The sequence below is a fragment of the Colletotrichum orchidophilum genome (genome assembly GCF_001831195.1).
Source record: "Colletotrichum orchidophilum strain IMI 309357 chromosome Unknown Scaffold_98.1, whole genome shotgun sequence".
Classification (NCBI taxonomy): domain Eukaryota; kingdom Fungi; phylum Ascomycota; class Sordariomycetes; order Glomerellales; family Glomerellaceae; genus Colletotrichum; species Colletotrichum orchidophilum.
The window spans coordinates 35,162-48,485 of record NW_019173054.1 but is presented as its reverse complement, the minus strand read 5'-3'; the positions used below and the strand labels follow the sequence as shown (position 1 = coordinate 48,485).

The window sequence follows — 13,324 nt, the reverse complement described above, 5'->3', positions numbered from 1 at the left end:
CCCATTACTAAAGGCCCGCTGAGTTAGCCGCTGGGGCAGCTTGAGGTACGTACCTAGACCATGGTGGTTGGTGCAGCCTGCTGCCTGCAGGTAACACCGTCATCCAGCCCTCGTTGTAAGGTAGGTAGGTGGGTGGGGTATTACCTAGGCAAGGACGGTACCCAGATAGGAGGTCCACGGGTGTCATCCCTCAGGTACCTAAGCTACCTTAGGCAGGCCGTGCCCTGAGCCTTTCCCGCTTCCAGATATCCATCACTTCTGCTAATCTTGGAAACGTGTTCCTTTATTGCATTCAAGCCAGCGGGATTGAAAAGAATCACCAGCTAAACTTAAGGGACTGTACATTTAGCCTTGAACATGTCACCATGGGGGTCGCATCAAGAGATGCGATGACCTCACGTGCTATGTCGGTGGTCCGTCCAAGACTTTAATTTCCTCAAGTGCCCACCGCAGGTAGATAAACCACGTAAGGTGGTTGGTAGATATCTTGGCATATCCCTTGTCACGGCTCACGTACACAGTAACCGGGAGTTAACGCTGTGGTGTGATGAGCAAACTCAACCGCAAGGTCTAAGTTGTCCACGCCGCCCATTCAACCCCAGGCTCACTTCCCATCCAACAATAGTAGCATTGCCCATGTTTCGAGTACCTTGCATACCCCCGCACCCGCCTGCTGCTCAAGGTTCCCATCCCATGGCGTCGCTTCTAGCTGTATCGGTTTCTCCTGTTGGGCATATGGCAAAGATGTTTGTGGATCTTTACTCGATGTATTTTTTTTGGGGGAGACGTCTCGATAAACCCCCATAGCTCAGCTCCCGCAAGTGCGCCTAGAGCTAATATGTGGTATACGCGATTATCTCATAAGGATTCAAGGAGAAATGAGCCGAAGCTGGTGGCTAGTGGGTTTAACTACCAGCAAATCCCACAAAGAAACCTTCCCGCCAGTCTTTCCCTTCTAACGATGGTTCGGTAAGTGAAAGGTTGCGTGGGCTATCCACGCAGCTTCATCGTATCGTCATGGGGGCAGTTCCGATAAAGGCAGTGAACACTTACTTCATTCGGCCTCGTCACTGCTATCACCAAATATTGATTTAAAGACCTCGTCACTTGGCCGAGAGGCCTCGCTTGCTTTGCTTTCGACTCTAGAATCCTCGGCCGTCGGCTTCGACAACCGATTTGCCATTTTGGGATCTGGCAAGTCACCCACTATATCGGCGTTTGTCCCAAACATTGGTGGCTCGTGGGGTATGACCGCACTGGCAGGTACTCCGTTGAATGCTTTGCGAACCTCCGATGGAATAAATGCGTCCGAGTCTAGAGGCGAATGAGCGGGAGGCTGGACATTGAAGCGCTTGCATAGTAATCTGGTCGGAAAGAAGTCTGCAGTCAGCCTCGTCATGCGCCCATACATCCCCATCTTGGCCGCTGCTTCCAGAGGATCCGCTAGCCCAACTGGCCTGGAAACTTGCTGTGTATTGTGATCAAGGCCTGCGTCTGAGCCTTCCTTGGATCCAGTCGAGGCTGTCGTGAACCGTGTTGCCATGTACCCCGTCATTGGCTTAAACAGCTGAGCACACCCGTAGAACTCCTCCACCTCCTTGACGTAGTCGTTTTCCGTCATGTCTACAGGTTTGACTGGAGTCGAACATGCGAATCCTGCGGCATCCTGCAGATAGAGGCGATATCGTGCCTGCTTGGCCTCATCGTTCGCATACGGCCCTCCCGTGCCCGATCCACGACTCATTGCTGCAATGGCTGTTTCTTTGGCTAAGACAGGTATGCCCTCTAATCTGTTTTGCAGCTTTTGCTCTGCCGTGCGCGCGTGCACTACCGGAACCTCGCCTCTTGCCGGTGGGAGATTTGTTTTGCCCGTGGCCGCTGCCAATCGCTCGCGAGCAGCTGACGACATGTAGTCGAAAATCGATTTTCCGGGCAGTGACGACTCGCCCAGAAGCAACGCGCGAGATCTCGGGTCGTGACGCGCCGTCTTGGCGGCGTCTGCTGTCGACACGTATGCCGCTGTTGCGTTCCCGCCGACAGGGCGCTTGGTCGATTCCCAACTATCGGGTACGATCGGGGGATGAAATGATGCGGCGGGTTGACCGAACAGCCGAGACTCTACAGTATGGCCAAGGGCGAATCCCCTGAGTGGCAGGTTCCCGTCAAGACATCGATTCTGGCCTTGGGCCCTTGCCAGCGCGGATTTGGCAAGAAAGACTGGTTTTGATCTCATCATGGGGTTCGCAGATAAGGTGGCTGACTGCGTCTTCTTTTTCCTGCTTTTGTCCCCGCCAAGAACTCGATTGTATGATATCCGTGGCCCAATTTCATATGGATCCTCGTCATCTGAGCCAGTGTCGTTGAGGATGCCCACACCTAAGCCCCCACGCCCTGCCTGATTATGCTTTTTGATCTTGCCAGAGATGCCGAGCACAAGTTGATGGCCACCCACAAATTTATGCTCCTTATCTTCAAGGTTCTCCTCGTCCACGCAAAATTGATCTTGAGTCGTCCGTGTGATGTCTGACCCAGGCAGTTGTGAGAGCTTTGGTTCCGGTGCGAAGCCTAGGCCCTGGCGGTTGAGCTTACGATCAAACTCTATCATGTCGACATCATCCGGAGCAAATAGGTGAGTATCTCCGATGGCCGCACTTTGAGTGCTGGTCGTGACGCCAAGACGAGCGACCCGTCGTACTTTGGGGCCGATGCCCTGCCCGTCCTTCCAGCCCATCTTTCTCAAAAGCTTGAGACCCATGGTACCACCGAAGGCCCTCGTCAAGCCAGCGAGCTCACCAGCTTGATGTCCACCATGACCCGAAGCTCCAAGAGGGGCAAATGGATCAGTTGTCCGAATATTCTGAGCAGCAGTAGCATCTGCGAGATCCTCTTCGTCCATGTAATCCTCTGGGCGGTGTTGGGCTGTACGCGGCTCATTCTTTCGACGGTTCGTGCGGCTCGAGACGAACGTAGACGGGGTCCATCCTTCTTTGGAGCCGACGGTGTTGAAGTATCTGGGGTTACTCCGTCAGTCAAGTAATTGCTGAGTTTGGCGTGATTCTCGTAGCTGCTGGGAGGTGTTGACAAGTTGAGAGACTAACCCTGCGCTCCATCCACCGGTAAAAGCGCCGTGCAGGCGACGCCTCCCGTGCTCGTCCCTTACTTCCTGCTTGTGTACTGGCACGTATGAGCCGTCATCGCGCACATCTGGGTCAAGCGGCGGGAGAGGAGTGCCAAAAGCGACGTGTACGGTGGCTTCATCGTGGAAGTCAGTCTCGTATATAGCATGCGACCTCTTGCTACGCGACATAAAAATGACAACTCAGAGGGAAGAAGGTGCGAGTGTTTGAGCTTCCGTAGCTAGTCGATGGGTCACAGCCTACGGTTACGTAGGCGGGTCAAGCGAGCGCCTGCGTGAGGTATGTCAGTTTTGCGTTGCGATGGGAGGTAGGTGAGTGGCTGAGGGACCTTCATGAAACTCGACGAGGTAAGATAGGTACTTCTAGTTTGGTGGGACTCAATGTCCGAGAGTTGAATGAAATCTGGATTACCTTCTATCTTTAGATGGATATCGATAAGATAAGATATAATAAAATAACTGCATACCTGGGTTCAAAAGGGGTCCATGCCTATACCCGAGTTATGTATAGTGGTGAGGTCTTATCCTTCTGTCCATATAATAGTGGAAGTATGTAGAAATTATAAAGCGACCTTTAAGGTTACGAATTACTAGTTTTTTCATGAAATTTTAAAACATTTATTCTACTTTTTTTTTGTTTAAATATTTAGAATGATCATGTCTATTTAGAGTAGGTCGATTCTAAGTAAAAAAAAATAGAAGGAAAGAAGGAATAGTGTCTTCGGGTTATACTATCACACACATCGTGTTCTGGATCCTACCTGCTCTAGTAAGTGCTTATGACCCCTAAGACCACTAAGCGTACACCTTTTCCGAGCACTGTTGAAAACCCCCTCCAACGCGCATAGGTACCTAGGTACGATAAGATACCTATCTGATACGGAAGTATAGGTATAAGGTAAGGTAGTTAGCTCTTTAGTACTTAGCGTACTAATTCATATCGTTTATATACATTCTTTATCATCGCTGCAATAGTGTGGGATTATTTTATTGCAATAAGTGTGATGATTGCATTCGGCCGATGTTTTAGGACTCCTATTTTCCGCACAGCTAGTCGCCGGTAGGCGCCTATGATCCCTAAGAGCATTCAGTGCACATAAGGTAGGTATCCGTCCCGGTAAATGATTGACGAGGTGCTGGGGAAAAGGGGCGGACAGCAAGGCGTGCTGCGATGCCTTGATCGCTGAACGCCCCGCCGGGCTTCTTTGTAGCCGCCTGGTGTAGAGTGTACAATGAGTGTAGGTACAGCGACATTGATAATTTCCCACGGATGCGCATCTTTACGCAGCGTGGGCTCAAAGGACACTGGGAGCTATCTTAGACTGGTCCTTGATTACTACCTTAGGTACGTGCCTAGGTATCTTTTCCGAGTCCCATTCTCCAGTTCCTCATGCGCCTGGTCGGTCCCGCGACTTTTGGTCAGACCAGTCTGTGCTGTTGTTGCTCGGCCCAGCCCAGGCCATCCGCGAATTGTCTACTGTAATTACCTAGCTACTTATTTACGGATACCCAGAGCATACTGTGTAGGTAGGTCTACTGGCAGAGACTCCTGCGGGTTTACCCGCTTCGTCAGATCCTTCCCTGATGTTGTGTCCGGGTGGAAGAAGAGATTGCCATTGCCGTATGATATGGTCCATCTCTTTGGGGCATGGCTGAGGCAATGCAATGGATTTGTCGAGGAGTGTCGTCTCGCCGTCGTCTTCTTGCCATGGGTTATCTCATTTAAGGAAGGTATTTTAAAGTAGCCAAGGTACCTCGTCTGTACTTTCTACCTTTAGGTAGGTGCAAATACATATGTTGTTACTCCATAGATAATATGACATTCCCCCAAGGTAAGATGAGTCGAGGCAATTCCGTGGTTTCCCAAGGTCCTTCAGCGCGGGGTCTACATTTCCGCTGACAGCATCTGTCGCCATTTCTGGTGAAGATGTTTCTGGGTACCCTGTTCCTACTGCCCCCTCGGCCCAACTCATCAGGGGATGTGAGGTTGGCAGATGCATGCACAGGTTTTCGGTACTAGGTATGTAGAGCGCCTGCCATCCGACACTAATACCTCTAGGCACCTAAGGTAAGGTAGGTACGGAACGATATGTAATCCCTAAAGGATACCTACACAATACCCAAAGGGCAAGGTACCTGAGCTAAGTAGACATGGCACCGCACCAACAACAAGGAGGCCCACCGCCCCGTCAAACAAAGGCTACCTTAGGAAAAAGAACTTTCTAAGCCGGCCTTGCTCAGGGATGTTGACAATAACTAAAGTTGGCTGAATAATTATCTTGGGCAACAATGTGATTGTACGTATGCTTTGAACTTCGAACAGGCAATAGGTGCAATGGCTACCTAAGCTAAGGAATCTTAGGTACCTTAGGTAGGACAACTTGACTTACCTATGGTACTGCCTAGGTAGGCACTTGCATTGCCTCAACTCCACCACTCTTCGTCCCTCCTCCGACCTCCCCCACCCTTTCTTCTTGCCCCCGTCCTTCTTCTACGCGCACGAACACAGACAGCATCAACGCCCGCACACCCGCATCAGATGAGACTGAACGTCCGCCTTCCCTGCTTTGCCTTGTGGATAAGGTACCTCACAGCTCTCAAATCACCCTCACAGGGATTGCCGCTCACTTTTGTCGAGGACACAATCCACACGACAGAGTAAGGTGCCTTGTCCCCCGCTTGCTGCCACTCACAGTCACCACTCACCACGACCTGTTCCTGTTTCTCTCTCTGCCTCTGACCGCCCGTCTGCTTCGTCTGCTTCGGTCTCTCATCCCCGACAAATTTCCACTTTCGCTTCGGACGCTGCAGCGCTCGCCCTTCCCTCTACCTCCCCCTCGCCCTCTTCCCCTCCCCCTTCTTCACAGTATTGTGCGGAAGTAGTCAGTGGCTCCCACCCCAGCCCCCCCCCCATACCATCCATACCATCCCGAAAAGTGTCCTACCTTACCTTATTACCTCACCTCAAGAAGGTACCTTACTGTGCGGTCCACGTTCTGCCTCTCCCACTCTTGTGTCGCCAGGGGAGCCGGAGCCGGAGCCTGTGCCAGTGTCGGTGTCAGTGCCAGTGTCGGTGTCAGTGCCAGTACACACACAACGAACCCTCGCAGTGTCACACCCCCGTTTTCCCTCCTGCAATGACAACAGCAATCCCGGCCAGCACTCATCTGCCAGCACATCCTTCCCTTCCACTGTCTCGCTCTCAGTCCCTATCTCAACCATCTATTGCGCACCGTTCCCTCGCTACCCGAACCCGGCCTCCTGTCTCCGCCTCTGGTTCCCCTTTACAGCGTAGCTCCTCTACCTCCAATCAACATCACCATCACCAGCGCCGTCACCAATACAGCGGGAGTCAGCAACTTCACCACCCTTCTCACTCTCGACAATCTTCCTCCACTGTCACCACCCTTCCTGCTGCTGCCGCGCCGACTGGCCCAGCCATTTCTCATTTCGCTCAAGATATTCTCCCGCAACATGGTTATGAAACAGCAAACGTAGTCTTCCACTCCAAGCGAAACGCCTCTAGCCACCACCCGCCCCCGTCAAGCCGCGCCGACGCTTCGCGTCCTCAGCGTCACGGCAGTGTCAGATCAAATCACCCTCATAATCGCGCTCCCGATATGCCCGCGAGTACCGCAGTCGCTAACAACGGCGGGCCTGCTCCCGTCAGCAATCATGGCGGGCCCGACCCTCGGAGCCCTGGCGCGACCACCACCTCGAAGCATACGAGCAGATCGCGCACTACGATACCAACCCCATCCGGAAAATGGATCTTGGGCAAAACAATCGGTGCTGGGAGCATGGGGAAAGTGAAGCTAGCCCGGAAGGAGGACACAGGAGAGCAGGTATGTTGCCCTCCGTCACAGCCCCCTCCCCCCGACCGTGTCGTGCATGCTAACTCACGCTCCTGCACAATCGTAGGTCGCCTGCAAGATTATTCCCCGCGGCTCAACGGAAGATACACAACATCAGACCCGAGCAGACAAGGAGAGGGCGGACCAGTCCAAGGAAATCAGGACTGCCCGAGAGGCCGCCATTGTTACCCTTCTGAGCCACCCCAATATCTGCGGCATGCGAGACGTTGTGCGCACCAACTACCATTGGTACATGCTCTGCGAGTATGTCAACGGCGGTCAGATGCTCGACTACATTATTTCCCATGGCAAGTTGAAGGAGAAGCAAGCCCGCAAGTTCAGCCGTCAGATCGCCAGCGCTCTCGATTACTGTCACCGAAACAGTATTGTCCACCGAGACCTCAAGATCGAAAACATTCTGATCAGTAAAAATGGAGACATTAAAATCATCGACTTTGGGCTCAGCAACCTTTTCGCTCCACGCGGTCACCTCAAAACCTTTTGTGGCAGTCTTTACTTTGCCGCCCCGGAGCTACTTCAGGCAAGAGCCTATACCGGGCCCGAGGTTGATGTGTGGAGTTTTGGCATCGTTCTTTACGTTCTAGTGTGTGGGAAGGTGCCGTTTGATGACCAAAGCATGCCCGCTTTGCATGCTAAAATCAAAAAGGGGTTGGTAGACTACCCAAGTTGGCTTTCGAGCGGTAAGTATCTGAACTGGTGGCTGCGACTGATCTCTATACTAACGTGGCGCAGAATGCAAACACTTGCTTTCCCGAATGCTCGTGACGGATCCTAAACAACGTGCCAGCATGCAGGAAGTCATGGTCCACCCGTGGATGACGAAAGGTTACAGCAATCCACTGGACAACGGGTTACCTCCACGAGAACCCCTCTCACTCCCATTGGACTCCGATGTTGTGAATGCCATGACCGGCTTTAATTTTGGCTCCCCAGACGCTATCAGGGCCCAGCTGGAACGGACAATCGAGTCCGAAGATTACCAACGTGCAGTCAGACTCTACCAGCGCGAGAAAGAGCTTCCCCAGCCTGCCAAAGACGTCGAAAAGAAGCGTGGATTTGGCTTTGACTTCTATAAGAGGAGGAACTCGGGCACCAGCCGTGACACTCTGACGGGTCCTAGTTCCGAGGCCCTCCAGCTAGGCAATGATCCTCTCAACGCGTTCAGTCCGCTGGTTTCAATATATTACCTGGTGCGAGAGAAACAAGATCGCGATCGCGCTGAGAAGAACCCTGGGGCTGCTAGTGCATTCAAGGAGAAGGAGAAGCCTGCGATCCCCGAAATCACGCCACCGCAGGAGGCTCATACCAACTCCTCTGCCTACGAAATGCCTGGTGAGAGGGTCACTGGTGGTCGTTCCCGCCCTCGAGCCAGGACACATGGTGAAGACGATGCCCCTGATGCGGCAAAAAGTTCTCAACTTTCGCCAACAACCCCTCTGTCTCCAGAGGTGCCACCCGAGCCACTCCCAAAGAAGGAGAGCACCGCTGCAGGCATCCTCCGTCGCTTCAGCACCCGGAGACGCAGGGATCCGGAGAGGTCGGACAGAGACCGATCTCATCCGCCTGTCGTTCAGGTTCACTCACCTTCTGAGGCTCCTCCCGCACCGATACCCCGGAAGAGCTTCAGCATACGTCGCGGCAGACGGGAACGGGAAGAACCAGACCCTCTACCGCTGCGATCCGGTGGCAGTCAGCCACAGCACGGGGATCTTCTTAGCCCTCCCTTGTCCGCCGGGGGTCAATCGTCACGGCGCAAAGGCTTGGGTCGATCGACTAGTGTGAACTCTGCAGACTTGCGTCGCCGTGGGTCAACCCGGACACCGAAGGAACCACCCCCGACAAGTGGCTCAGACCAGTCGACGGCCACCGACCGACCTCCACCCGTATCAAGAGACAGCCAGCAAGCACGAGCCGCATCCATGAGAGCCAAGTCACTCGGTCATGCCAGGCGCGAGAGTATTCAGCAGCGCAGGCTTCGCCGGGAGGAAGCAAGAGAAGCAAATTTGCCGGAGGAGACAGATCAAGAACAAGGCGATCAGAGTGGTGTGTCCACCGACAGGCTAGACAGCTCAGATTTGGCCAAGCCTGTCTTCCTGAAGGGCTTGTTCAGTGTTTCGACGACTTCAACCAAGAACGTGACAGAAATCCGGGCGGATATCAAGCGGGTGCTCAAGGGCCTCGGGGTTGACTATACCGAGATCAAGGGTGGCTTCTTGTGTAAGCACACACCTAGTATTGACCTCAAGAAAGTACAAGACGTTCCTGGTAGCCCCGGGCAGGCGCCGCCAGGTCACAGGAGACGCTTCAGTTTCGGCGCAATCAGAGGCGGCGACCGGGAACGAGAGGACTTACCGGCAACTGATCGAGGGCCAAGCACGCCGCGTGGCTCTGGTCGGACCGAGGCAGATCGCAGTTATTCTAACTCGGACGTCTCACTTGATAGCGTCTCACGAGAAGCCGGAGGATCATCCAGAAGAGTCCCGGGTGAGACAAGCACTCACGTCCAGAGCGATCTCGGCGGAAGTATGGTCCTTGAGTTTGAGATATTCATTGTCAAGGTCCCGTTGCTGTCCCTCCACGGAATCCAATTCAAGCGACTAGTGGGAAACACTTGGCAGTATAAGAACATGGCTGATCAGGTTCTGAGGGAGCTTCGTCTTTAGATGGGGCGCAAGCGATTAGTTACAAGGCACGGAGAACATACGTGGTCGAGGATTAGCTCGAATGTGGGGGCCCGACTACGATCAAATGGAGCGGGCGGAGGGTTTCGACGGCAAACATGTCTCATCGTACGACCTTTTTGACCTTTGACTTGTTTCTTTTCCTTTTCTCGGTCGCCTTGGCGGCAACCAAGGTGTTTGCTGGCCAACTGCCAATCAGTCAGCAGCTTTCTACTTTTGCGAACCTTTGCGAAGGGGCGGCAATATGTGAATAGGTACTCACTCATACATGCCGCAGTGATTGGGTAATGTGAGGTAATTCAATTAGGTGAACGTGTATAGAGAAGACTAGAAACGGAAATGTTGTGTATGTGCGTGTCCTTTGTTCGTCTCACAGCAGCTGGCGGTGTGATTTTCCATGCTATCTTTGTCAGCTCAGGCGGCAATACTTAGAAACTTTATAGAAAGCAGCCTGCCAAAGGTAGGAACTACCTCATAGACGTGGTGAAAGAGAATTAAAGGGTTCTGAGGTGTTTGGTACCTCCACTGCGCTTTGCTAGGGACTACGTCAGCGAGGACAGGCGCATCAAACTTGGACAATGACCAATAAACGTTGCTGGCAGTCCAGTGTAGATATCCAAACTGAAGTAAATTTAAACGTGTATTGTTCATCCCCTTTTAACTGTGTAGAGAAGTGGCCCAGGAACTCAGACGGACGCACGCATTAGTAGCTACTGTACCTGCACACCTAACTTATCCGTATCGAAGAATCTATCTCAGGATATCAGCCGCACAGGCAGTCCCCACATTCAACGAAGAAAGCTCTGACGGCGATTCTGTAGGCCCGGACAATATACACACAAGGCCTGCGGGGCTCACGAAAGCATAGCCACACATGTTGAGATCAGAGGTACACTGGCCAGCCGCTTTTTCCCTGGTTCTTCTGTACGAAACGGATTAAACTTTTGTCGCCCGTGTTGAGGTAGTTGGGTAACCAGGTAAATGGTTTCTGTATCTAGAAGGTAGGCTGTATACCCTAGTCTCTGTCCCCAATCGCCCCACTGTCGCAGGAAGCCCCAAAAGGCTTCCAGGTTCCATTCCAAACTACCGGCCTCGGTCAGATAGCTTAGGTAATGGATACCAGTGCCACCTAGTGGTAGTTGCACGCTATTGTGTCCATATGCTGAAGGCACCTGCGTTCCCTACCTTGCCTACAACGCTTTCCTTTGTACACCTTACCTTAGCCCGACTGCCGACCAATTACCTAACCTTGTCGTGTCTTGTCTGGCCTTGCCTACCTCTCTGTTCGTGCCTCACCCTCAACCTGACTTAGTTTATGGTCCATAACCTCCACCCTGACCGAATACGCACATTTATCCCTGTGACCTACACAACACGCACCGACGGTTTGAAGTCGGCGCCACCACGACACCACGACACCACGACAGCGCATTTTTCAGGCGTCCTTCCCCATCACGATCTTGCGACTCAGCGGCCCAACAACCTCGCGCGCAAGAGCCCAAAGCCCAACACACCCCCGCGAAGTTGACATTCTCGGTCCGCCGCCGCCCGCCCACCGCCCACCGCCGACACATCAACGCTCCGACGAAGTGCCGCGGCCCGTCATATCATTGTTGCAGCATTGGACACCCGACAAAGGTTCCCCGTCAGTAAACCGCGATAGAGATATTTGGTCGCGATTAGGGCAGGGGTTCCCCTCGCTTCAATACTACAAATAGTTTCGTCGAGAACATCTTCTGTAAAGGACATAGATCTGGGTCTCGAAGATGATGCCCGCTCAGCACGTTTACGGACATCATCAGTTTAATCCACAGACTGACTCGGCATGGATGCACCAGCAGTCTAATCAACACCACCATGCTCAGCAAGCTGCTGCCGCCGCTGCCTCCGCCGTGCAGCAGCAGCAGCAGCAGCAACAGCAGCAACACTACAACAGACTGGCTAGTGGGCATTCTGTGGTTCCGTCTCTTAGCAATGCGCATACCCCGGATGGCGGCCACGACAACATATCAGAGGACAATCGACGAACAATGGCTTATATTGCCGACCTGCTGAGCGAGAGCACTCGCGAGGCTGCTCTTCTAGAGCTGAGCAAGAAGCGGGAACAGGTTCCCGAGCTTGCTCTCATTCTGTGGCATTCTTTCGGTAAGCTTCCATGGCTGGGGTCGAATATGGTTGACGCACACTAAACTCATCGCAGGAGTCATGACATCGCTGCTGCAGGAGATTATTTCGGTCTACACTCTTCTGAACCCTTCACAACTCACGGCTGCGGCTTCCAACCGGGTATGCAACGCGCTAGCACTTCTTCAGTGCGTTGCCTCTCACAACGACACGCGCACGCTGTTTCTGAACGGTACGCCATACTCCCGGTGATTCCATGACAAGTGACCTGTCCTTGAGCTCACATCCATCAGCCCATATCCCTCTGTTCCTCTATCCCTTCCTCAACACGACATCGAAATCGAGGCCCTTTGAGTACCTACGCCTAACGTCGCTGGGCGTTATTGGCGCCCTCGTTAAGAATGACTCTTCTGAGGTTATCAACTTTTTGCTCACCACTGAGATTATTCCTCTTTGCCTGCGCATAATGGAAACAGGCTCGGAGTTGAGCAAGACTGTGGCAATTTTTATTGTACAAAAGATCTTGCTGGATGACAATGGGCTCAACTACATCTGCGCTACGTACGAACGCTTCTACGCAGTGGGCACCGTCCTCAGCAACATGGTCGCTCAACTTGTCGAGCAGCAAACCGCACGTCTGCTCAAGCACGTCGTCAGATGCTTCCTTCGGTGAGTACATTCATGTTTGCCCAACTGTTTCAGCCTCTCCCTAACGCCACGCAGGTTGAGCGATAATGCGCGAGCGCGCGAGGCTCTACGCCAATGCCTTCCGGAGCCCCTCCGAGACGCGACCTTTTCCTCCGTCCTCAGAGACGACGCTGCGACAAAGAGATGCTTAGCACAGCTCCTGATTAATCTTTCGGACAATGTCGTTGAACCGACCCAAGGGGGACACCCCGGTCTTTGAGGTCATGAATACCTGACATATTGTAAACATTATCGGGCCAACATAGATTCATGCATAACTCGGCGACTTGGAGGTCAGTGATTTCATCGGAAAACGCAAAGCGTCGTAGACGTATTGATACCCGCTTCCTCTGCCCAGATGGAGGCATGTCAGGCTGATCTGGAGTGCATCTTCAACTTGTGCGGACTTTCTCTCTTTCTCTCTTCAAATGTAGCATCGAAAAGGCGGGGGGCAAAAGCAAGGGTTTCTTTTCTCGCTCGGTATTGGCGACGGGGTTGTGTCATTTTGATTATAGGGCAGGGAGCAGGCGGACCTGGAATTGGCGCCGGAGGCTGGGGATGACGTCTCAGGCTTTATGGACACGATCCAAGGATTCCTGTTGCTAACATGCCTCCTGTCCGGGGTGGCGCGTGGTAGCATTGGCTTTAGTCGGGCGGTATGCTTGTATGAAATGTTCTTTCTGGCAGTGGGATTGGGGTTGTCATGCTATTCTTGCTCGGCCTACTTGTGTATGTATAGAGGCTGAAGTCCATGTATCCAATTTATTCCAACTAAAACACCGATTGTTCCCCACCATTTTGTTCCAACGCTCCTCCGGCAG

General features: G+C 52.9%; 3 protein-coding genes across 3 annotated transcripts; 2 read left to right on the top strand and 1 right to left on the bottom strand.

Annotated features, from left to right (window-relative positions):
• Positions 1–1,054: 1,054 nt before the first annotated feature.
• CORC01_10159 (uncharacterized protein) lies at positions 1,055–3,307 on the bottom strand (the record flags this gene model as incomplete). The annotated part of the gene is made up of 2 exons (XM_022621788.1): positions 1,055–3,011; positions 3,099–3,307. The coding sequence occupies 2 exons, from the start codon at positions 3,305–3,307 to the stop codon at positions 1,055–1,057; spliced, it is 2,166 nt and encodes a 721-aa protein (XP_022471688.1).
• Positions 3,308–6,756: 3,449 nt separating this feature from the next.
• Positions 6,757–9,674, top strand: CORC01_10158 (uncharacterized protein; the record flags this gene model as incomplete). The annotated part of the gene is made up of 3 exons (XM_022621787.1): positions 6,757–6,981; positions 7,058–7,691; positions 7,744–9,674. The coding sequence occupies 3 exons, from the start codon at positions 6,757–6,759 to the stop codon at positions 9,672–9,674; spliced, it is 2,790 nt and encodes a 929-aa protein (XP_022471687.1).
• Positions 9,675–11,458: 1,784 nt separating this feature from the next.
• On the top strand, positions 11,459–12,723 carry CORC01_10157 (cell differentiation family protein; the record flags this gene model as incomplete). Its single annotated transcript, XM_022621786.1, has 4 exons — positions 11,459–11,837; positions 11,893–12,048; positions 12,110–12,485; positions 12,540–12,723. 4 exons carry the CDS (start codon positions 11,459–11,461, stop codon positions 12,721–12,723), a joined length of 1,095 nt encoding a protein of 364 aa, XP_022471686.1.
• Between the last annotated feature and the right edge of the window lie 601 nt (positions 12,724–13,324).